Genomic DNA, 25,645 nt, shown 5'->3' with positions numbered 1-25,645 from the left:
AGGGAGGAGGAAAGAGTAGAGCAATCCCACTCCAAGTCACTCAGACTTTGAGCCTCAATTGTTTTAGTTGTAAAATGGGGATAATCCCTCTAGCACCTACTTCAAGGGATTCAAACAAGATAAATGTATATCTGTAAAGTGCTATGTAAATGTCAGTTAATGTAACAAGGCAAGCCTTTTGGAAGGGCCACAATACAAACTTATGCTACTATTGCATGAAATAGCCTGTCGCGCTGAATTGGGAAAAGTTTAATTAGTTTTAGAAGTCCCCCCCCCCCCAAAAAAAAAAGAGTCCAAAATGATTTAAGGGAAAATTTTATTTCTCTTTTTTGTAAAAAGTTTGGTCTGAATGCTTGAAAACTGATATAGCAAGAATGCTTTTAACCCAATCGGCTCGAGGACCTACACTGTGGGCCAGGAATTCACTGGGCAGCCTGTGAATGGCATTCCTAATAAGCAGGTTACTGGGGCAATAGGTCAGCTGGTTAGATAACCAGTTTCCCAGAAGTTTGGCTAGCTACACAGGGATTACTCAAAGCAGAAAGAACTTTTCTTTACCCAGGGAATCAATCCAGTGCCAACTTGGGGAGATTGACCTGGGGGAAATCCCTCCCTAATCTTAATCTACAGTCCCGAGGTCAAAGTTGGCCAGACTCCTCTTCTCAGGGTACAGATTGGTAGTAGGTGAGATATAGGGGAAATGGGAGAAAGATTTGAGGTGAGGCAGAGAAGGAGCTGTTATCTCCCCTCCCATAGTCTGTGGCATTCAACTTTTTGAACATAACGACATGAGGATTTAACTTCCTAGAACGAAAACCCCATTCTTCCCAAGATTTTCAAGTATTTGGCATGCTGGTAGATCGTGCCTTATGATGGAACTTTCTTCCAGGCCTTCCCGCTGGTTCACAATGCCAGGTTCTCCAAAGCTATCTAAATAGGCTGCCAGGAACTCCTGCCCCATCCTGATGCCAAGTCCTGAGTCTATGAGGTGCCACCATCCTCCACCTCTCCCTCTCTCCAAGGAAGCATCACTATCAAAGGTCATGTTGCTGAGGTCCAGCTAGTGTGTGCCCAGGCACAACCACCCATCTATCCCCTTACATGGACATCCTCTTTCTGTCCTCTCTTTCTTTCCTTTCACTTAGAGACAACTACAAACCAGGCACAGTTTGGGACATCTTGTTTCTTAGCCTGATACATGGGAGAGGGCTTCAGAAGGAGGATGGGTAGGCCAAGCCATCAGAGCCCACATTCCCGGCTCCCTCCTGCCTTGGGTGTGAGAAAAGCTGTTGTAAGTTTTACAGACTCTCTAATGAACCTTTCCCCAGATCTTTGACACCAAGAGCTCCATGGAAGACTTGTCCTCGGCAGTGAAAAGCAGAAGGGGAGAAAGACGTTGTCCCTCCCTCCCCTTGATCCGGCCCCCTCCCCCCCCATCCCTCCCTTCCCCTGATAAGGCCAAGTCCATTAAAGAGCAGAGCCCTAAAGCAGCAGCCAGCAGCACCTGTCTGCCTTACCTGGACCAATCCTGGCAGTTGAGGTTCATCTCTGCTGGCAGCTCCACAGGACTGGGAAGCCACGGCAGTGCTTTTTGGTCTAGAGCTGCTGGACTGCAGTTGGAGGCTGCTTGCTAAGCGCTCCTGGGTATTCCCAGGGATGGGTGAGAATAAACTTAACAGGAGCTGAGACAGAAAGCAGAACATTTCACTCCTTAGTCAGCTCCTTCAAGGCTCTGAAGATAAGAGGAGCAGGAGAGCAGCTCTCTTATGGAAGAAGAGCAAGGGACAAAGTGATTTTTCTAGTCGAGGACTGCCCCAACGTGGTGGACAATGAGGAACTAACTCCGGTCTGGTGTTGGGGAGCTAGTTGTCTACCCAGCTCCCAACAGTCACTATTCCAGAGCAGGCCTGAAGGCAGATATGCTTCTGACCCATTTATCTGGCAAGGAAGCAGAGAGTGAAGAAGCAGACAGAGGAAACCAGGCAAAGTCCTAGCAGAGAATATGGACCATTCCCATAGGGTGTCTTCAAGTCATAGGGAGGGGGTCCTTTGTTCACTTTTCCTGCAGAAACCCAAACCTTAACTTCCTTTAATCTGGCTGATCTCTCTCCCTACTCTAGTCAGCCCTCATCTCCTCCACTCTGCCAAAGACCCTGACCCTCCTTGTCTCTCTTTAGAATGGTGTCATGTCTGAGTTTCAGCTTCTCTAGCCATTCTCTGAGCAGCTGGGGTCAGGGTCCATGTTCTCTCCCTGCTTTTTCAATTATGTTCAATTTCAACCCTCCTCAGTCCTGGAGGCCTGAAAGGTACCTGGATTCTCAAGGCCCAGAGTTGGCAGAAACAAGCTACAGGCAGAAATCTACTCAATGGTTGGCCAGTAGCCAGAGCCCAACAGTGAAGAGAATGACAGAAGCCTGGGGACTCCCTGAACGGTCCAGCCGGGCCACACAATTCCAAGGTGAGACCTGGGAAAAAAGGCCATGACCTTCCAATGCAACCATATTAGAAAGCACAAATAACTTCCTTTCTAAAGTGAAAAAAGCAAAGGGGAGTGGAGGTAAAGGGAGGAAAAAGAGTGAACAATGGTACCATCAACCCTTCTTCAATATAAACCAGAAAACTACTCAATGGCTGGAGAAATCCAAGGTCTAATCCAAGGTCTGGTTCATCTCCCAGTAGGAAAGACCACTTCACAATGCTAAATCAAAGTCGATTCCACTCCAGTCTCAGTCTTCCAAAGAAGAGACTGAAATGGGTCAATAAAGGAGGCAAAAAAACCCAAAAAACCCATAACCATGGTGTTCACTCTCCTAAGTACTCTCCATAAGAGATCTTAAAAGTCATCTAATCCAACCCCCTTGTTGTACAGAAAAGGAAAACTAAGGCTTAGAGAGGGGAAGTCAAGGAAAGAGCTCAGTTTCAAACACAGGTATTCAGACTCCAAATCCAGCATTCTTTCCATTATCCATTCTGTGGAAGGAAATTGCAGCCCGCCACAGAAACATCTGCGTTCTAACTCCTTTTCCTTCATTTACTTGAGTCTTTGTACATACATTTTCCAAATCTGACAACCATATTGTCAGCTCCACCCAGCCCTCTTTCCACTGAGTGCCCACCTAGAGGCCCTTGGAAGGGACAGGACCCTGAAACTCACGGTGGTTATGTAAGCAGTTGGGAGAGAAAAAGGAGGGGGAAAATCCCAAGCATGGAGGGAGGAGCCCAGAAAGAAGGGGTGAAAAGCTAAAAAACAAATTCCCTTATCAGAAGGGAAGACCAGCCTTGGGAGGAAGGGGTATGCTAGAACCAATGTATGAGCTTACCACTGACTGTGGTCTGGCACACAGTAAATGCTTGGTAATCCAGCAAGGACCCCTCCTCTTTGGGTCAGCCTCTTATCTATCTACTGACTGACCCCAACCCTTCCTAGGCTCTCTCCTTCCTTCCCTCCCTCCCTCCTTCCTTCCCCATGTGCTAGTCTGTGGGATAAGGCAATATCGTCTTCTCCTCATTAGAAGCAGCAGTCTAGAACAACAGGTAGGCAGACTCGATAATTGCTTTCTCTCCTTGGGAAGCCAGGAGGCCTTCGAGCAGGCCTCAATAGCCACTGATTTTTTAAAAAACTTTAAGGCTGAAAAGCCCCCAGTTCACCCTTCCCCCAGAGGGCTCCTATAAATGTGCACCAAATCATGGCATCTGATTTCCTGGAAACCCTGAACAGAAGGGCTTCACTCAGGAGGTAAGGGGCAATAATGTATAGGAGGTGGTGCTCCCTTCCCTGAGGCCCCAGCACAGAAGCCTTGGAAAGGATGGCGAGTCAGTTCAGCCCAAAGGGATCTGTCTGTCTCATCTATCCTCTCTTTGTTTTTCCTCTCATTCTCTCTTTCCTCTCTCTCTGTCTCACCTCTCATTCTCTTTCCTCTTTCTGTCTCTCTCAGACAAAGAAAAGAGGGCAGCAGGCCAGCCCCTCACTTGCCACAGGAAGCCAGCCCACCAGCGTTATCTAAGAGCTGGCTTAGACTCACCTTGGCAGCTTCACATCTGGCCAGCCTATTCTCCTCATCCAAAGCCACACAGAACAGGAACTCCCTGACGGCTTCTTCTGTATTTCCCAGGATGGCTAAGGCTTGGCCTTTGCGTAAGTGACCCTACAAAGAGACAGGTCCCCTTGTTCAAGCTCTACTTGAGCAAAAATCTGCCTCAAGCAAGAGTTCAGATTAGAGAACCTTGGATCTTATTACACATACCAAAGCAGGTGTGGTCTCAATTGTTAAAGGACAGTTATAAGATGGCCCCTGCAGGTTCTGCCATTTAGTCTAACTTCCTCATTTTACAGATGGGGAAACTAAGGCCAAAAGAAGGAAAAGGAACTGGCTAAGTTTCAACAGGCAGTGACTTGTCATATGATTCTCTGGACCATGCTCTCTGTCATTAAGTGTTACTTGTCCCAGATAACATATTGTGAATTTTATTTTTATTTTTTTGCTAGGCAATAGGATTAAATGATTTGCCCAGGGTCACACAGCTAGTAAGTGTTATGTGTCTGAGGTCACATTTGAACTCAGGTCCTCCTGAATCCAGGGCTGGTGCTCTATCCACTGTGCTACCTAGTTGCCCCCATATTGTGAATTTTAACAGAGGCCTTCTAAAGTCAATGCAGTTTGGGGCATGATGGCAGTGGGAAAGAGATTTAGGGCCAGATAGGCCTTTTGATGCCTTGCAAATCAGGCCAAGTGCCACTGCACTTGTTACATAGAGAACTACCTCAGTCTTTTTCTTTGCCTTTTTTTTTTTTTTGGAAGGCAATCAGGGTTAAGTGACTTGCCCAGGATCACACTGTTAGTAAGTGTCTGAGGCCACATTTGAACTCACATCCTCCCGAGTCCAGGGCCAGTGCTCTATCCACTAGGGCGCCACCTAGCGACCCCCATCTTAGTCTTTTTCTTGACAGGTTACAAGGAGACTTGGATTAAGGGGGGAGGAAACTCCTTCAGCTAATGAAAGCCAGCATCTTTTCTGCTGCTAGTCTTCAGTTTCATAGGCAACTGAGAGCTGAAGTTGGGGGGGGGGGGGGGTAACACACAGCCAGTATGTGTCCTAGGCACAATTTAGATACTGCATTTATATCAGAGCACTGAAAGTTTCTGAGAAACAGGGCTCCAGGCTCCAAATAAATGAAGTGGGGCTGCAAGTATATTTCAGAACCTTCTAGCAGATAAGCTGTGTTGAATTTAACATAGAAATTTACATTTAAAATGTTCAAGTTAAGGAGGGGCAAAAGCTGGTCAGTTTGAATTCTGGAAAATTTTCCATCTCCAAAGAGCTGGTCCAAAATCAGGGAAAAGGCACCAGAAGCCCCCTTTTTGCCCTTCCCAAAAGGCCTCTCAACTTGCTCTGCCATGGTGCCTGGAAGTTCACCATTATTGACTGTTTAGGTTCAATTAAGTCCTTATTTTAAAATGTGAAAAGGAGGGGAGGCCTTTGAGGGGATCATGCTTCACTGGCATTTTATCAGAGAAGAAGGATGTTTGCAGGACAGGAAGGGCAAGATTAGTGCTTGGGGACCTGCCTGCAGGGGCCATCTTTGAGGTGCTGGAGGACAAGAGACAACTGGCAGATATAGGCTCCTTGAAAACAGGGACTATTTATCCCTTTCTTTGACTCCCCTGTGCTCTATCTCCCCTTTTGGGCTACCCTTCAAACATTTTCTTAGCACCCCCCCCCCAACACACACATACTCGTGGAAGCTCATAGGAGACAACGGGGGCAGGGGGAGGGGAAGAAGGGACCTTCTCTACTTGTTTCTACCAGAAACAAACCCATCACTCAGTGAGAACACGCACCTTCAGCCAACGTGGCTGGAGTCTGCAGGCCATGTCAGCATCATGCAATGCAGCTTCAGGACGTTTCAAGACAGTATTGATTTGAGATCGGTTGCTATAGAGCAAGTAGTCATTTGGAGCTGTTGATTGAAACACACAGCAGCATACAATCTCATCAATTACCATCATCAGCACAGACCCCCAGTTCTCTCTGGGTTGGAGCTGGATGGCTGAGTCCCACTCCCAGAACTAGGTGACAACCGGTCCAGACTTGATCTGGTTGCTCGGCAGGTGATTCCTGAAGCTGGTCACCACTTACCATTTATAATGTGCTGTCATTTTCTTGCTGGGGTTTTTTTTTTTGTTTATTTTTTAGGTTTTAGTCTTGGTAAACCCTATTTTCAGCCATCCCTTCATCCACTTTAACCCATCTGCATTTGAATTTTACCATCTGTAAAATAAGCTAAGAAATAAGGCTTGCTATTCTATTACATTTAACTGTCTAGACCCCCCAAAGTGTAGGTGGGTGGGAAGGGAGGAGCCAGGTCTGACAGTTTAATCCTTTTACAATCCAGTTAGCATCACACAGACAAAATGTTTCCTGGCTACAGACCTACTTCTTAACTGATTTAATAAATGTATGTTAACCTGGGGCTGGGCAAGTGTTACAATGAAATAATATTTGAGAATGAAGAGAGATAATATTTGTAAAGCACTTGGCAAATCTTAAAAGCACTATATAAATGTTAGCTGCTATTATTAAAACATTAAGATTATGTGAATGATTTAACATAGATCCATCCCCCACTACTGGACAAATAATGCCAAGGACTTGTCCAGTTAAAGAGAGCCAGGTGACCAGCAGCATCTCTGTATATATTAGGCAGCCCCTATTATGGAACGACAGTTTCTCTAGGGAGAGGTGAAATTCATTTGGGGCAAGGCACTCCACTAATCTCCCCTTCGAGGCATGAACAATAGAAGTGCTCAGGAGGAAAAAAACAGACACAGGAAGCAAGCATATGCAATCAGAGAATGGCTCTGACTTTTCTGGTGGTTGTCATTTTCAGTGGAGTCAGACTCTTTGTGACCCCATTTGGGGTTTTCTTGGCAAAGATACTAGAATGGTTTCCCATTTCCTTCTCCAGTTCATTTTACAAGATGAGGAAATTGAGGCAAATAGGATGAAATGTGCCCAGGGTCACACAGCTATTAAGTGTCTGAAACTGGATTTGAACTCAGGTCTTCCTGTTTCCAGGTCCAGCACTGTATCTGTCTACTGCACCACCTAGCTATTCAATGGCACTGACTAGGAATTAGCAAAAGCACACGAAGTCAGAGCTGCAAGGGCCTTTAGAGATTATAAAATTCCAGAGGTGGAAGCTCTTGAATCTAAATCAGGGGCCACCTACACTCACAAGAGGGCATTTGGCTTTTGCCTGAAGACCCCTAGTGACTGGGAACCCAATACCTTTTATGGCTGTCCATTCCAAAGTGACCTCCCTAAAATATAAGTCTGACCTTCAATAAATCCCAATGGCTCACCATCACCTCTCGGATCAAATATAAAATATCAATATAAAATATCAAATCCTGTTTGGCATTCAAAGCTCTTCATAACCTGCCCCTCACCAGTCTTCTAGAACATTCCAACCTCTTCCCCCCCCCCCCCCACCCTGCAAACCAGTGACACTGGAGGCTTTGCTGTTCCTCACTCAGGATTCTCCACCTCTGCCTCCTCCTGGCTTCCTTCAAGCCTCAGCTAAAATCCTATCTTCTGCAGGAAATATTTCCTGATCCCCCTTAACTCTAGTGCCTTCCCTCTGCTACTGAGCTCCAATTTATCCAATATAAAGCCTGTTGGTACACAGTTGTTAGTATGTTGCATCCCCTAATTAGATTCTGAGCCCCTCCAGAACAGGGACTAGCTTTTGTATCTTTGCATTCTTTGTATCCAGGCACTTAGCACAGTGCCAGGCACATAGGTGCTTAATAAATATTTGTTGAATGACTGATATTGAATCTAAATCTGCCTCTGTGCAATTTCTGCTCATTATTAATCAATAATAGCTAACATTTATATAGTGCTTTACATATATCATGTCATAGCTCTTGGTTCACATCTAGCCCAACTTATAGCAGATGAGGAAAATGAAGCCCTGAGAAAGGAAGGGTCTTGCCCATAGCCATATAGCTGGGAGGCTAGGATTAGAAAAGCTACTCCCAAACTGGGTAGATGAAAATGGGGTGGGTGGCACAATGAGATTTCTCTTCCTAGGGCCCTTTTCTCATAGGGTCTGATAATCCTTCTCTGATTTCACTGGATGATGGGGGGGGGGCGATTTCTGATTGTGGTAGCAAAGAGGGTGGGGGTTTATAAGATCATAGAGCTAGAGCTACAAGGGACCTCAAGGGTCAGGTGGGACTTTGGTGCCATCTTGTTTTACCAATGTCAGGTTTTTGTTTTTTTTTTAAAGCCTACCCCAAGGATTTAAAACGCCCTTTCCATGCCTTTTGAGAGCTCTGCATAATTTGCTACTAAGCATCAGCTAAGGGTGGATGAAGATCTTTGATATTTTTTGCTGGGGTGAGTCACAGAATGTGGACAATGGGTCCAAAGGGAGCTTCTCTGCACCTTAATCTGCCATCCTTCTTGGGTCCGAGAGGCAAGAATGACACAGAAAGCCATATACCAGTCCCTTTGCAAGGGGGTTGTTGTGGGGAGGGGGGAAGGGGGAAAGGGCTCCAATTTTGTCTCTCCTCCAGTAATGCTCGTCACTGCTCCTTTCCCTCCCATCCACATTTTTCCTTTCCCTCCCATCCACATTTTTCTTAGGTATTACATTTTTGCTTTGTAAATTAGATGCCATCCCCCTGCTTATACCTGTTGCAGACCCATGATGGCAGTCAACAAGTAGTTCCAATCTTGCCTGTTTCCATGTATTTGCGTCAATCCCATATTCCCTCGAGTTGCCCGTATTCCAGATAACACGGCTATTGAGAGGGAGTGTTTTTGCCCACTGTCAGCCATTGGAGCTGCTTTCAAGCTCAATTCTAATCACCCCCAAATTGCCCCCCCCTACTCAAGCCCTTAAGCCACCATCACCCCTATGACGACGTAGCAGTACTGGAGAGACACATGGGGAGGGGGGAACGAGAGAGTGAGGAAAGGGAGGGAGAAAGAGGGTAGCAGCAGTCAGAAGGCATAGCACCCCCTGAAATGGCCAAGGGGGTCCCAAAAGCTCGCCTCAGGAGCCCATCCCGACCCCCTCCAAGCAGACACACAACTCTAAAGCTACTACCATAAACTGGCCGACCTGGGCTTGCCTAAACAGGGAGGCCAGCAGGCCTAGACGATCGACGGCAAAGGAGAATCGATCGGGCCCTGCCAGCGGGGGCGGGGGACTCATGGAGGCTCTTTCAGCCTGGGGAATCGTGTGATGGTAAACAGCAACCCTGACTCACAGACCAGTTGGATGATCGGCGCCCGCTCCCACCTCTCTTCCCTACCTCCCAGGGATGGTTTCCGAAACCCTGGTCCACTTCAGCTACCTCACCCGTTACACAACCCGGCCCCACCTGGAGGAGGGGCCGGGAGCCGGGCCTGGCCCGAGTGGCCGAGCTCAGAAAGGGCTTATGCAACACGATGCTCTCCTGGCCTAATTCCACTCGCGACTTGCGCGCAAAAGAGCATCCATGCCCCCCGAAAGTTATCAATTCACACAGAGCCCCACGCCCCCTCAGGACCGAACGATCGAGAGGATGAGGCAGAAAAATCTCAGGCCCCGACCCTGAGATAGCCAGAGTGACGCACGTGAGCACACACCCACCCGCCGCCCAGCCAGCGCCACACACTGCCCTGAATGGGCACCTGCGGCCCTCAATCGCCGCCCTCCCCGCGGGACCCTCAGGGGGTCGGGTGTTTGGGATGGGAGCAGGAAGTCAGACCCTCCTCAGGGAAAAGTTGGTACCCAAAGCGAGCGAGCAGGGCAGGGGGAGAGGGAGGGAAAGACGCGCTGGGGGGGGGGACAGGTTTCTCCCCCAACCCCTCGGACAGGGACGCCCCGCCCTCACCAGGGCCCCGCTTCTTACCTAGATCGAGCGCCTCGCAGTACTTCTCCAGAGCCTGCTCCGGCTTGTGCTCCTGGTACAGACGGTTGCCTTCGTGGCGGAGCCGCGACGCCTGGGTTGGGCCCGGGAACCACTTGGTCAGCAAGTTGCTGAGCAGCACATTGACCCGCAGGCGCGGCATGGGCGGCGGCGGCACCGGCACGGGCAGAGGAGGCGGCGGCGGCAGTGACTCGCCCGAGGTGCCCGCGCTGCAGCTGGCGACCTCAGGCCCAGGGACACAGCACAGGGTGCAGCGGCGCTCTTGCTCCAGGCACACTTTGCAGAAGGTGTGTCCGCAGGCTAGGGACACTGGATCGGACAGGAAACCTTGGCATTTCCGGCATCGGAACCCATCCCAGGGCGTTGTGGGCGACTTGGCGACTGCCGCCGCCACATCCACCGAGGTCGCCACCTCCTGGGGGTGCTGGCTCGCGTCGCTGTCCTGCGCCCCGGGGGCGAGGAGCCCCTCTCGGCGCCGGATGCTCTCGGCCAGGCAGCGCACCAAAGTGTCGAGGTGCTCGGAGCTCAGCTGCCGCTGCTGGTACAGAACCTGGTACAGCCCGAAGGCTTCGTGGAAGTTGCCGCTGGTAGCCAGGGCATCCGCCTGCTGGAGGGTCGCCTGGCTCTCAGGGGTAAGAGTCAGGGTCAGCTTCGGAGGGGATGCCTCCAGGAAGGCGGGACGCCCGTGCATGCCCGACGACGACGCCACCACGGGAGGCTCCGAATTCCTGCCAGCCGAGTGGCGGAGCATCGGCCCCTGACGGGAATTGGAGCTCATGGTGGATGAGCGTTGGAGGCGCCTAGAAGCCGTAGGGGCTGGAGGCGCCGCTGGAACAGTAATCGGGAGAGCTGGCCCGATAGGGCCAAGACCCGATCGGCCTCAGCAGCTGCTGCGGCGATCACTGGAGGTGCTGCAGCTGCGGCGGAACTGGAACGACAGGGATTGATGCTGCTGGAGCGGCGGCGTCTTCTGCGACTCTGGCTCCTGAGGATGACGAACAGTGTTTTTCAGCTCTCCACGGAGACCCTTACACCCATTCCGTGCGCCCCGCGGCTCCTAATAACTGTCTCGTCTCAGCTTCGTCTTATATAAACCCAAACCACGTGACAAACGAGCTGCCTGTCATTGGCCGGCGGCGAGAGAACTGTTACAAAACCTGACGAAGGGTTTTGTAACAGTTGTGAGCTCCCTCTTCTTTTGGCTCTGCTTTTTTTTTCGGTGTGAGTGTGAACGTGTGTGGGGTGTGTGTGTGTGTGTGTGGCGTGAGTGTGCCTGGCGTGGTGTATGTGTACGGCTTGTGTTAGATATACGCATTTTAGGATGATGTGTATGTATGTATCTATGCGCGCGCGCTCTCGCTGGTGGGTGCTATGCGCCTGTGCCTTTTGGATGTTGTTGTTTACCCGCCTTACCGGCAAATCTTTTACAAAAGCAAAACTCACGTCTTTGCTTTTGCACCAACAGCCACCCTAGCTCCCCAGCTGCCTGCACGTGCACGTAAACCTTTCTGCACATATAGCTCCTTTCCCCAACTCCAGTTCTTACAGGGTTAGACAACCATTGCCCGGAGAGAGCCTTGGTGGCTGCACAATTGGGGGGCGGGGGGCCGCGGAGCGGTTTGCAGATAGCGGTCCCCTGAGCATGTCTGATCTGCCCTCCGCACACATCCGCGAGCACACGCATTCTATTCTTTTGGGTGGTTTGCTGCGGGGGGGGGGGGGGGGTCCCCAGTCCCTCTCGAGTGGGGAAACGGACAGGGCTTGAAAGGGCCTTCTAGGAGCCTAGTAACCTTGTGGGCCGGGACTAGCAGACCTTCTGAGTGTGTATGTGGGGGGTGGGGCATAGGGAATTGGGGAGTGGACAGTCCAGAGCTTAGAATTTCTTCTAGATCCACTCAGGAAAATAGGATCCTTCTAGGAGTCCTGGAGGGATTGGACATGACCTATCAGAGAAGAGGGCCAGAAAACACAGATAAACCAAGCTGAAGCCCCAAGGAACATTCTGGGTTCACCAACCAAATTCTCTAAACGGGTACCCTCAATAATCCCTGCCCTAACTATCCCCCTCCTGCCCCTGTGAGACTACTTTATCCTCAATCAAAGGACAGAGTCGGACTAAACGAATCGTGAGCTCCCCATGCCATCGGACTGCCTGGGACTCTGCATCAGACTCTTACGAGTGACCACTGAGCCATAGTAGGGGCTGCTTGGGCAGCAGCTGCCACCGTCCCCCACTTCTGCAAAGAGGGGTGGATTATTGTCTGGACTCAATTTTGAGAGAGGTCTGTGGTCAAGAAATCGAAAGGGAAGATATCCCTGACAAAAACTGCCATGTGTGGCTGGAGTGTGCAACCGGAAGCAATCTGAGAATTCCCACTCCACACACTCCTTTCCACCCTCCCGAGCTCCCCTCCCCGCCCCCACCTTCCCAATCTCCTGCTTTCACAGTCTTGTGATCTCCCAAACTTTGGGCCTGGTGTTCTCTCCCATTGCCTGCTGTTCTCCTCCCCCACTCTCACGTCCTTTGGAGCCCTATGCCAACTTGGGGGGAGGCAAGGAAAGCTGGAGACATGAATTGTACTTTCATGGGTCCCCAGAAAGTTATGGGTGCATATTAGCAACTGGTTAGGAGGGGTTTTCCTCCTGGGATCCAAGGTCTCCAAATGGACAATGACTCCAAATGACCCAGTGGTTTCTAGCCCTATGGGACATAACCCCACAAGGAGAGAAAGGGGCACACATATACCGAAGGGGGTAATACATATTTACATTACAATGAATAATTATACTAATTTCAAGGCAATTGATTCTGAGGTCTGAGAAGGAACCCAGTGGAGATTTCCAGTGGTCTGGGGGAAGGATGGTTTGGGAGGTGGGGTAGGTAATCCTGAAAAATATGTTTGAGGAGGCCAGTCCTGAGCTGACTGGGGTATTTTAAAATCTTATTTTTATTGATTAATCTTATTGATTTTATTATTTAACATTTTATTTTATTATTACATCACTTTCACTTCCAAATATATCCCTCCCCTACCAATACCTTTCAAAAGCAGTTCAACAAAAATCAAAGGGCAGCCATAATGCCTGCAAGAATACACTGCTACTGTTCCCTACTTCTGCAAAGAAGGGAGGATGGTCTGTAGTCAATTTTGTAGGAGGCTGGTGGCCAAGAAGGCAAAAGCAAAGATATTCCTGACCCAAAAAAAAAATTGGCACACGTAGAGGCCAGAAGCAGTGCAAGCAAAAGAAACATCGTCTGCTTAATACTATGTGTGTGCGAGGCTTTGTGCTCGGAGCAGATACAGAGAGAGACCAGGGCTGTGCTTTCGAGGAGTTTATAATCTGCCACATCGATTGGAATTCATTTCTGTATCCTCGAATCCTCAGTCTAGAGCTCAAAGGGAACTTAGAAATCACGTAGTCTTCATTTTACACTTGAAGAAATCACCGGCCTTGTGGCCTGTTCCTCTATTTCACCTGGCTAAGCACAGGGATGGTCACACCTCTGATCTTGCCACCCACACATTTAGAAGCCCTTCACTTTCATGGTCCTGAAATCTGATGGTGTACTGCAGGAAGGAGCCAAGAGGGAGATATTGAAGATCAGAGACAGAGACAGAGACAGGCATAAGAGAGATAGACAGAGAGATCAGTCTGATTACAATCCATTGTCAGTTAGACTTTTCTCATGTCTCTGTCCTCACCCTGACCTCCAAACCCTTTATCCACACATTGGCTACATTTGCCCCCTCTCCCTATACTGACGCCTTGGTGAACCAGCTCAATACTGCACAATCCTCAACTGTCCAGTTCCTGAGTCCTGTGAAAGATCGAGCCTTGCTACTACATCAACAATGGAATGTGACCACAATCTCCCTCCTCAGCAACTGCCCACAGGCTGCTATGTGCCAGGCACTGGGCTGAGGGCTGGGGATACAAAGAAAGGCAACGGTCTGATGGGAATGAAACCATCTGGCTACAAATAAGCTCTATACACAGTGAATTGGAGATAGAGAGGGAATATAGAAGGAAGACTGAAGGTACTACAATCAAGGGAGAATTGGGTAAGTCTTCCTATAGAAGGTGGAATTTTAGCTGGGACTTGAAGGAAGCCAGGGAAACCAGGAGGCGGAGATGAGGAGGGAGAATGTTCCCGACATGGGGGGCAGCCAGGGAAAAGGCCCAGAGTCTAGAGATGAAGTGTCTTGTTTGTGGAACAGCTAGGAGGCCAGTCTCACTGGATCAGAGAGTATGGGGAGATGTGGGGTGCAAGAAGACTGAAAAGGTAGGAGGGGACCCGATTGTAAAGGGCTTTGAATGCCACACAGAGGATTTTATATTTGATCCTAGAGGTGATAGGAAGCCATGAAACAATACTGACCCTGTCCACTGAAAACTTATTTTGTCTAACCTCAACTGGTCACTCACTGCAGCAAGACAATCCTTCTACTGTTCCCTAATTGATTCACTATTCCATTCACCACAATGTCTCTGTCTCTCTGTCTCTTCTCTCCTCAAGCGACCCATGTCACCTCTTTCCCCAACCTCAACTGAAGACCTTGTCCCATACTTGGCTGAAAAAAATTAAGGTTATTCCCTTAAAGTTTCTTCTCCCGTTCTCAGTCCATATGCCTCTGACATCATTCCCCACTATCTCTTCCTTCATTCTAGTCTCTGATGAAGAATTGGCCCTTCTCAGCCAAGATAAAACCCTCTGCAAATATCCCTGATCCTATTTCTTCTCATTTTACAATTAGACAATACAATTACAATTAGTGAAATTACAATTTTACAATCTCTCTCTCTCTCTCTCTCTCTGTCTCTCTGTCTCTCTGTCTCTCTGTCTCTCTGTCTCTGTCGGTCTCTGCCTCTCTTTCTGTCTGCCTGTGTCTCTCATCTTCAATATCTCCCTATTGGCTCCTTCCTGCAGTATACAAGCATACACCTTCTTATACTTAAAAATAAAATAAAATAAAATAAAACCCCAACTTGATCTAACCATCCCTACTAGTTCTCCCCCTTCTGAGTCAACCTCCTTGAAAAAGCTATTACCTACTTCCTCTCTCCAAATTTGCTTCTAAACCCTCTTCAGTCTGGCTTCCCATCTCATTATTCAACAGAAACTGCTCTTTGTGAAGTTACCAATAACCTCTTCCTTGTCAACTCTGATTGCCTTTTCTCAGTCCTCATTCTCTGACATTGCTGATCACCTCTTCCTGGATCCTCTCTCTCTTCATTCTTCTACCTGTCGGACTGACTAATTCTTCTCAGTCTCCTTTGCAGGATCTTCATCCAGATGACTCCCACTAACCACGGGTGTCCCCCAAGGCTCTGTCCTGAGCCCTGTCTTCTTCTCCCTCTATATTATCTCACTTGATAATCTATCACCTCCCATGGATGCAATCATCATCTCTATGCAGATGAACTCTTGTGTGTGTGTGTGTGTGTGTGTGTGCATATGTGTGTTGATTTACTTTAAAAAAATATATGTCTTTAGTGCAGCAGATAAGTAAGGATTCATCCCATCCTAGGCTGTTTTGTTTTGTTTGTTTGTTTCTAAACTGAATTCTAACCTATGGGAAGAGGGCTGGAGAGCAGAGGGAAATGTTCAGCAATAGTTTGTTCCCCTAGAATCGAACTCTAGATTATCAGTGCTAATGAAGGGGCAATACAGGCAGCCACTAATTTACAAATGATTGGTCTTATGTGGTAAGTGGCTGTTGGGAATTTAGGAAGTTGATTAATTCTCCAGATCTTAACATCTACAGAGGGCCTAGTAGTCACTTCTTAGATGTTCTAAAACTAGCAAACAAAGGGCAGTTCTCATAGATCCAGACTCTAATTCATCTTTATGGGGGTCATCTTTAAATCTAATGTTCAGTTGAAAAGGTTTTGCACAAAATCAGTGCAGCTAGAATTAAAAGACAAACAGTGGAGTAGGGAAAAAAAAATCTATGTGGTAAATTTCTCTGATAAATATCTGATATTTAAGATCTATTATATAAAATATACTATATGAGGAATATATATTATATATGAATTATATATAAAAATCTTTGTGGTAAATTTCTCTGATAAATGTCTGATATCTAAGATCTATTATATAAAATACACTATATGTGGAATATATATTATATATGAATTATATATACAAATCTTTGTGATAAATTTCTCTGATAAATGTCTGATATCTAAGATCTATTATATAAAATATACTATATGTGGAATATATATTATATACGAATTATATATACAAATCTTTGTGGATAAATGTCTGATATATAAGCTATGTATCTTCAATGTAATATATGTTATACTTAATATATTATGTAGGGCATTATATATAGAACATATGTGGAATTATACACACACACACATACACATTTTCATGGCAAATTTCTTTGATAAATGCCTGATATTCAAGATAGATATATATGTTATATATTATAAAGCATATGTGGCATTGACATAGATATGGATTATATACATATATATCTTTGTGGCAAATTTTTCTGATCAATGCCTGCTATCCAACACATACACATCTATCTTTATGGTAAATTTCTCTGATAAATATCTGGTATGTAATATATAATATATTTTCTATATCATATAACATATCATTTATAATATTATATGTGGACTTATATATATGTGGAATTGATATAAATATATAAAAACAAGAGCCATTCCCCAGTAATTAGTCAAAGCATATGAAGAGGCCATTTTCAAAAAAAGAAATGCAAACTTTCAAGAATCATGTAAAAAAATGTTCCAAACCCCTAATTATAAGAGAAATGCAAACAAAATCCAACATTCAAGAATGTGGCAATCATTGTAATCCCAAACACTAGCTAATCCCAAAGTCTTTTCCCTTTGGCTTTTGGAATGCTTTGCCTGATATTGTTTTTAACAGCATGTTTATCATTTTAATTAATCTTTATGCTGAAGATTTTAAAAAATTAGTTTGCATTCCCACAGCAGCTGTGGCTTTGTAAATATTCTGAAGTCATTGTCCTTTGTCTATGCTGCCTATCACCACTGAGGCCCTGACTCTCTTTGCTCTGTTTAATCTGTTCAATCTTCAAAAGTAATTAGTGTACATATTCTTTAGAGGTTTTCAGGGTCCCATGGTCTTTCAGGGTTTGCAAAACATTTTACAAAAATTATCTTATCTGATTCTCACAACAACCCTGGGCGGTCTATGCTATTATTATCCTTGTTTTATAGATGAGGAAAGAAGCTGAAAAAGGTTAAGTGCCTTGCCCAACGTCACACAACTACTAAGTATCTGGGGGTGGATTTGAACTCAGGTCTTTCTGACCATAAGTCCACTACTCCATCCACTAGACCACTCAGCTGCCTTTACCTAAGTTGAAAGCCCCTACACCATGGTCCCTGTTTTTTTTTTCTGCCTTCCTCCCTCCACTCCAAGTACACAAAATGTTTAAGGCAGCAATTGTTAACTGACTGATGGGGTGGGAATATGTTGTGTGGCAGGAGGAAGCTGAGCTGAGATTAGTCATTGGCCATGGGAAATTTACAAAGTGAGTAAGAAGCATGTAGAAAATTAGCTAAGTGCTTACATCAATAAAATACAGAAAGAGCAGATCAATCAATTGGGCATGCAATTAAACTAGAAAAAAATTTAAATCCCAACTAAACACAAAATTGGAAACCCTGAAAATCAAAGAGAGATTAATAAAATAGAAAATAAGGAAATCATTGAACTAATCAATAAAACTAGGAGTTGGTTTTAATAAACAATTTGTTTATTAATTTTTAGTTTTCAACATTCACTTCCATAAGATTTGGAGTTTCAAATTTTCTCTACCCCGCTCCTCTCCTCTCCCCAAGATGGTGTGCAATCTGATATGGGCTCTACTTATACGTTCATATTAAGCATATTTTCACATTAGTCATGATGTAAAGAAGAATTAGAATAAGAGCTAGTTTTAGGAAAAAATAAAATAGATAAATCATTAGTTAATTTGATTTAAAAAAAAAGAAAACCAAAATATCCAATATCAAAAATTAAAAGGGTGAATGCACCACCAATGAAGATGAAATTAAAGCAATTAATTAATTAATTACAGAATTCTTTTCCCAATTATATGCCAATAAATCTGACCATCTAAATTAAATGGATGAATATTTACAAAAATATAAATTGCTCAGATGAATATAAGAAGAAATAGAATACTTAAATAACCCTTTCTTAGACAAAGAAATTGAACAAGCCATCAATGAAAAAATTAGGAAATTAGGAAAAAAATTACCAGGACCAGATGGATTCACAAATGAATGATACCAAACACTTAAAGAACAAGTAATTACAATTCTACATAAAGTATTTGGAAAAATAAGCAAAGAAGGAGGGAGGCCTACCAAATTCTTTTTATGACCCAAATATGGTACTGATGCCTAAATCAGAGAGAGCAAAAACAGAGAAAGAAAACTATCAATTTACCTTGTGAATATTGATGCAAAATTTTTAAATAAAATACCAGCAAGGAGATTACAGCAATATATCACATGGATCATACACTATGACCAGGTGGGATTTCTACCAGGAATGCAGGGCTGGTTCAATATTAGGAAAACTATTAGCATAATTGACCATATCAATAACAAAACCAACAGAAATCATATGATTATCTCAATAGAAGCAAGCATTATTTGTAAAGGGGCTAAGCTAGAAGCCTTCTCAATAAGATCAGAAGTGAAGCAATGATGCCCATTATCATCACAATTATTCAATATTGTTCCAGAAATGCTAGCTATAGCAACAAGACAAGAAAAAGAAATTGAAGGAATAAAAATATGCAATGAAGAAACAAAACTCTCACTCTTTGCAGATGACATGATGGCATACCTAGAGAATCCTGGAGAATCAACTAAAAAACTAGTTGAAATAATCAACAATTTCAGGGAAGTTGCAGGATATAAAATCAACTCTTATAAATCAGCATTTCTAATTACTACCAATAAAGTCCAGCAGAAAGAGATAAAGAAATTCCACTTAAAATAACTATAGACAATATAAAATACTTGGGAATCTATCAGCCTACCAAGACAAACCCAGGAACTATATATAACATAATTACAAAACACTTCACACAAATAAAGACAGAGTTAACAATTGGAGAAATAAATATTAATTGCTCATGAGTAGGCCAGGTCAATATAATAAAAATGACAATTTTACTTAAGTTAATTTACTTATTCAGTGCCACACCAATCAAGCTCCCAAAGAACATTTTATATAACTAGAAAAAAATAATAAAAAATTCATCTGGGAGAACAAAATGTCAAGAATATCAAGTGAATCAATAAAAAAAAAATGTGAAGGAAGGCAGTCTAACAGTACCAGATATCTAACTGTATTGCAGAGAGGTAATCATCAAAACATTTTGATGTATTGTTGTTGTTCAGTTGTGTCTGACTCTTTGTGACCCCATTTGGGTTTTTCTTGGCAGAGATGGTAAGGTGGTTTGCCATTTTCTTCTCCAGCTCATTTTACAGATAAGGAAGCTGAGGCAAAGTGGGTTAAGTGACTTGCCCAGAGTCACACAGCTAATAAGTGTCTGAAACTGAATTTGAACTCAGGAAAATGAGTCTTCCTGACTCCAGGCCAGGCATTCTATCCACTGCAGAGCTGCCTGTCTACCCAAATAATCTGGGACTGGTTATGATGGGGTGGCAGGACCTGGACCCCCAAGAGCTCTAACACCTCGTCTCTGAAAGTAACCCAGCCCCACCTCCTCCTCCCTGGTGAGAAAATTTTCCCTTGTTGCAGGCCTGACTTTGTAATTTCCTTATCAGAGCAGACAAAGGTATACTGACCCAAGGACTCTTCCCTCCACCAGTTCCCCAAGGTTTATACCTCTGACAACTCCCTCAGTGTCTGGTGATCTCCCTACACTTTCCCATCCATAGAGCTATGTCCAAGGACGCCTGGACCCTTAGACCACCTAATTAGCATCTCTGGAATTCCTTTTCCATGACCCTTTTCTATATAAGCTCTAGATTCACCCCCATTAGGGTTCAAGTTACCCAAAGGGTCTTCACCTGCTTCTATTGGTGTTACAATAAACTGTCTCTTGACTCAAAGATTGCTTGAATGTGTGAATTCATTCCAGGCGACTCTGCCTTGGCATTCTCAGGGTCCCAGAACCTCCAAAACCTCTTCATTTAAGAAACAGAGTGGTGGATCAGTGGAATAGATTAGGAACACAATACATAGTAGTAAATGACCATTGTAACGTAGTGTTTGACAAACCCACAGATCTAAGCTTTTGTGGTAAGAACTCATTATTTGACAAAAAAAAATTCTGAGAAAACTTCAAAGCAGTTTGGCATAAACTAGGTATAGACCAACATCTCACACTGTATACCAAGACATAGTCAAGATGGGTACATGATTTAGAAAGAAAGGGTGATAACATAAGCAAATTAGGGGAGTGTGGAAAATTATACCTTTTAGACCTATGGTAAAGGGAAAAATTTATGACCAAACAAGAAATAGAGAGCACTAGTCGATATAAAATGGATAATTTTGATTACATTAAATTAAAAAGGTTTTGCACAAACAATACAGTCAAGATTAGAGAGAAAGGAGGAAACTGGGAGAAAATTTATAGCAATTTTCTCTGATAAAGGCCTCATTTCTCAAATATATGGAAAACTGAGTCAGATGTGTAAGAATATAAGTTATTCCCCAATTGATAAATGGTCAAAGAATATAAACAGTTTTCAGATGAAGAAATCAAAACTATCTGTAGCCATATGAAAAAAATGGTCTAAGTCACTATCTTTTTTAGGCAACTGGGGTTAAGTGACTTGCCCAAGGCCACACAGCTAGTAAGTGTCAAGTGTTTGGTTTGAGACCGCATTTGAACTCAGGTCCTCCTGACTTCAGGGCCAGTGCTCTATCCACTTTGCCACCTACCTGCCCCCTAAGTCACTCTTGATTAGAGAAATGCAAATTAAAACAACTCTAAGGTACTACCTCACAGCTATCAGATTGGCTAATGACAGAAAAGGAAAATGACAAATGTTGGAGGAGATGTGGAAGAATTGTGAGACTAATGCATTGTTGGTGGAGTTGTGAATTGATCCAACCATTCTGGAGAGCAATTTGGAACTATGCCCAAAGGGCTATAAAACTGTGCATCATACCCTTTGACTTAACAATACCACTACCAGGTCTACATTGCAAAGAGATTTTTAAAAAGGAAAAGGATCTATATACCGTATGCAAAAACATTTATAGCAGCACTTTTTGTGGTGGCAAAGAATTGGAAATTGAGGGGATGCCCATCAATTGGGGAATGGCTGAATGAGCCGTGGTACATGAATGTAATGGAATACTATTGTGCTATAAGAGATACCAAGCAGGATGCTTTCAGGAGAACCTGGGAAGATTTATATGAACTGATACAGAGTGAGGTAAGCAGAACCAGGAAAACATTGTACATGGTAACAGCAATATTGTATTGTAATATTGTAATGACTTAGCTATTTTGATCAATACGATAATCCAATACTCCAAGACAATTCTGAAGGAGTTATGATGAAAAATGCTATCCACCTTCAGAGAAAGAACTGATGGAGTCTGAATGCAGATTGAAGCATATTTTTTTTCACTTTTTTCATTTTTCTTTCTGTTTTTGTAACGTGGCTAATATGGAAATGATTTCACATGTATAATTGATATCACTTTTCTTATCTCACAATGGGTGGGGGAGGAGTGGGAGGGAGGGAGATAATTCAGAATTCAAACTTTTTTTAAATATTAAAAATAAATAATTTTTAAAAAGAAAAGGAAAAGCGTGCTGATGCGTACATTAAGGGAACTGAATAACAGCTCCGAAGGATGTGAAAACACAATATTTAGAGGTAGGTTTGCCTCTGAGGATAGCCCTTCATTAGGGATGGAATCATGGGTAAGATCACTTAACTGTTTCGTTCCACAGTTTTCCAATGTTCATTTGAGAGAGAGTAAAAAAAAATCACCTTACAGGTAATAAGGTTAATAAAGACTTTATTAACATTTGGAAATCCTCTTACAGACCCCTTGCTATCTATAATACAACTTTACAGCCAGAAGGGACCTTAGAATTCATGTTGTACACCCCCTTCTTTTCATAGCAGAGGAAACTGGAAGATCATAAGGTCACAGCTCTGTGAGGGGCAGCATGATGTATTAGATAAGGCATTAGGTTTGGAGTCAGGCAGACCTGGATTCAAATCCTATGTCAGATACTTATTTTCCAGCTGTGTGATCTTGGGCAAGTCATTTCATTACTCAGGGCCTTAGTGTCCTAATGTGCAAAATGAAAAGATTAGATAAGATGGCCTCTGAGCTCCATTCCAGAGCTGGAACTTTCTATAGTAACACTTACATTATCTATCTCACAATATTTGTAAAGTGTATGCGTTTTTTTTTCATTTTAACACTTATGAAATGATATGTGCCAATCTGGAGGAAGTTTCTCGATGAAATCACAGGACCAAATAAATAATGCTTCCAATTTCATTTTATTATTTCATAGAGAGCTCCTTTTTTGGTTTGTTTTTAATAACATATTGAGGGAATACTTCCAATAATGGAATGATGGAGTCCAAGGGTATATGTATTTTTGTAATTCTTAATGAATATCACCTAACCACTCCAAAAAACTTCAACAAGTTGGCAATTGCACCAGCAATGAATATCCCTATTTCTCCACAACCTTCTCACATTGTTTCGTTTATTTTCATTCTTTTTTGTCAACTTGATGGGCTTTAGTTGGAACTCAAAGTTGTTTTAATTTGCATATGTTTGTTTATAAGTGAGGATGAACATTATTTTAAGTGATGATTATTAATAACTTGTGTTTCTTCTTTTGAAAATTGTTCACACTCTTTGACTATTTGTCTTTTATAGGTTGGATATTACCTTTGTACATTTTAAACAGTTCCTTTCATATTTTAGATGTCAAGTATTTTATCTGTCATATTTACCATAAATATTTTCCCCAATCTGTTTTTGTTCTTTTCTCTTTCTTCCTCCACTCCCTTTTTCCCTTCTTTCACTCCTCCCTTCCTTTACTCCTTCCTTCCTTCTTTCCTCTCTTCTTCTCTTTCTTTTTCGAGAGATTTTTGTTCTACAGAAATTGTCTCAATAGTAATAGTTTTTTTTGTTGTTTTGTTTTGTTTTGGTGAGGCAATGGGGGAGTTAAGTGACTTGTCCAGGATCACACAGCTAATGTTAAATGTCTGAGGCCGAATTTGAACTCAGATCCTCCTGACTCCAGGGCCGGAGCTCTACCTACTGCGTCACCTAGCTCTCCCCCTCAATAGTAATAGTTGAGGTTGAGTGACTTACTCATAGTCCATTGATTTGCACCTCTTGAAGACACTCCCATAATACACTAGTTTCTAATGATCTGTGTGCATCATATGCCATTCCTAGACTACAGGCCCATACCTTCCCCAAGTACCAATGCCGAGCTGAATTCCCAGTCAACACAGATTAGGGAGGATGCTGAGCTCTGGATTCCTAATAGTGACCAACGATGGAAACATACCATCCAAAGAAAGGATGGTTCTTGGTGGCCACATCTCAGCAAGACAAGTCTGATCTGTTGTCCCAAGCTTGAAGAATGGTATCTCCAGATTGGCCTTGGAGTGGGATGGAGCTCAGGGTGAGGTTCAAGGTTGGCAAGGTGATTCAGCCCAAGCCACTTTCCCTCTCTCTTTGTGTGGACTCCTTCACCTATTAAATAGCAAAGGCTGAAGTCATTGGGCTGCTAGGATTAGCCTCTTAGTGGTGGAAAAATGCAGCCTATGCAATTGGTCCCAGTGTGATGCTGGGGAAAAGTCACAAGACTGATTCTTCCCCCCCCCCCACCTCCATGTGTACTAGCTACCCCCAGAACAGAAGTATTGGGGGCTAGGGAAGAACAGGAGGTTGATGCTTCAGGCTCTGACCTGGCCTGGCCTGCTTTTGGGGCCACTGAGATGCCTGCCACTGAACTGGGCTAATCGCAAGTGGGCCCTCACTGCTGCACGATAAGAAAGACTTGCCATGGCACTCCTTGTACTGACCCCTCCAAACTTCTCTTCTCAAGCCACCTAGATCACCTTTGGGTGCTATGGTTTATACCCACACTATTCTCTCCTTCCAAGAGGAGCAGAATATACTGTGCCTGAAAGGGAGTTGGCCAGGAGAGACCTCCCTTACACTGAATGGATGAATTAAAACACACTTATAAGCACTTACTATGTGTAAGAGAAGCACAAAGCACAATCTAATGCATTTTCTTTTTATTCTTATGTATTATTTTCACATCAGTTAACAAGACCTTATGTGAGTGCTTCCTGGCGGCTAGGTGGCACAGTGGATGGAGCGCTGGGCCTGGCGTCAGGAAGTCCTGAGTTTAAATCAGGCCTAGCTGTGTGACTCTGGGCAAGTCACTTCACCTCTGTCTGCCTCAGTTTCCTCATTTGTAAAGTCGAGATAATCACAGCACCTACCTCCTAGGGTTATTTAATATTTCACAATATTTATTAATAATAATTATTTAATAATATTTGTAAAGCACTTAGCACAGTATCAGGTACATGGTAGGTGCTTAATAAATGCTTGATTCCTTCTCTTTTCCCTCGCTGGGTAAAGCATGCAGGCCCTGGGCGGAAGGAAGAAGTCAAAAGGAGAGAAGGATCCCAGGACTTCAACTTGGATGAGGCCTTACAGATCATCTGGTTTTTTCACTTGCTAGTTGAAGAGACCAAGGGCCAGATTGGGGATGTGACTTATGCAGTAGGCCCAGAGGGGCCACTTTCAAAATTATATTATAAATGCACATATTTTAGTGTTGAAAGCATTAGCCAACATTCACAATATCCTTTGAGCCTCTTAACAATCTAAATACGTTAGCTTCCTTATTTTACGGATGAGGAAACAGAGGCAGACAGCAGGTAAGTGACTTAACCTGAGTCACATAGCTAGTGAGTGTTAGAAGCTTGATTTGCATTTAAGTTTTCTGAGTTCTAAGCTCCACATTCTATCCACTGATAGCTGAAATGGGGCACTTTTGAATCACAAAAGACCCTCCCTCATTTGAGCCTTCCAAGACCCCTATGAAGTAGGTAGTGTTAGGTATCAACACACCCATTTTACAGACGTAGAAACTGAAGTTCAGAGGTGAAATTCCTCTGTAAAATGAGGGAATTGGACAAGATAACCTCTGAGTCCCTCTCCTCTTCTAGATCTATGATTTTATGATCCTGCTTGTAGGTTTGGACAAGTCTCTTTCCCTGCCTCATTTTCCTCTACTGTAAAACAAGGAGAGTGAATTAGAAGGCCTCCAAATCAATGACTCAATCAAACAGGGAGATCAGGAAAGACTTTCTATAGGAAGTAGGTAGCTCTTGAACTGAGCCTTTAAAGAAGTTAGGGATGTTAAAAAGCAGCAGGGAAGGCATTTGTTCCATGCTACAAAGTAGGGGTGCCAGGGAGGGAGACACAGATTACTCCACCCCTATCAGCACTCAGGAGTAGTTCTCAAGAGTGCTGTGAGATGGTCAGAGGTGTAAAGATTGTGTCAGGATGCTATAATTTTGTAGGCGTGAGAACTCTCTGCCAGGGCAGATTCAAGCCATCAATAGCTTGTCTTACCGACCTGCCTAAGGTTTAAAGGAGGGAAGTGACTAACCCCTGGCCACAC

General features: G+C 44.1%; 1 protein-coding gene across 1 annotated transcript in view; it reads right to left on the bottom strand.

The window, feature by feature from the left end:
* The window catches only part of LONRF3 (LON peptidase N-terminal domain and ring finger 3), a 48,590-nt gene extending 37,910 nt beyond the window's left edge, over window positions 1-10,680 (bottom strand). Inside the window, exons 1-4 of the mRNA XM_027861418.1 lie at window positions 9,912-10,680; window positions 5,841-5,959; window positions 4,023-4,145; window positions 1,518-1,682 (exon numbers count right to left, since the gene is read on the bottom strand). Of these exons, the coding sequence (XP_027717219.1) occupies window positions 1,518-1,682; window positions 4,023-4,145; window positions 5,841-5,959; window positions 9,912-10,680 (1,176 nt within the window). The remainder of the gene's footprint in view (window positions 1-1,517; window positions 1,683-4,022; window positions 4,146-5,840; window positions 5,960-9,911) is intronic.
* Between the last annotated feature and the right edge of the window lie 14,965 nt (window positions 10,681-25,645).

Source organism: Vombatus ursinus, unplaced genomic scaffold, assembly GCF_900497805.2.
Source record: "Vombatus ursinus unplaced genomic scaffold, bare-nosed wombat genome assembly UNPS02014735.1, whole genome shotgun sequence".
Classification (NCBI taxonomy): Eukaryota; Metazoa; Chordata; class Mammalia; order Diprotodontia; family Vombatidae; genus Vombatus; species Vombatus ursinus.
The sequence above is the reverse complement of the archived record's forward strand: the minus strand, read 5'-3'. Positions and strand labels throughout refer to the sequence as shown.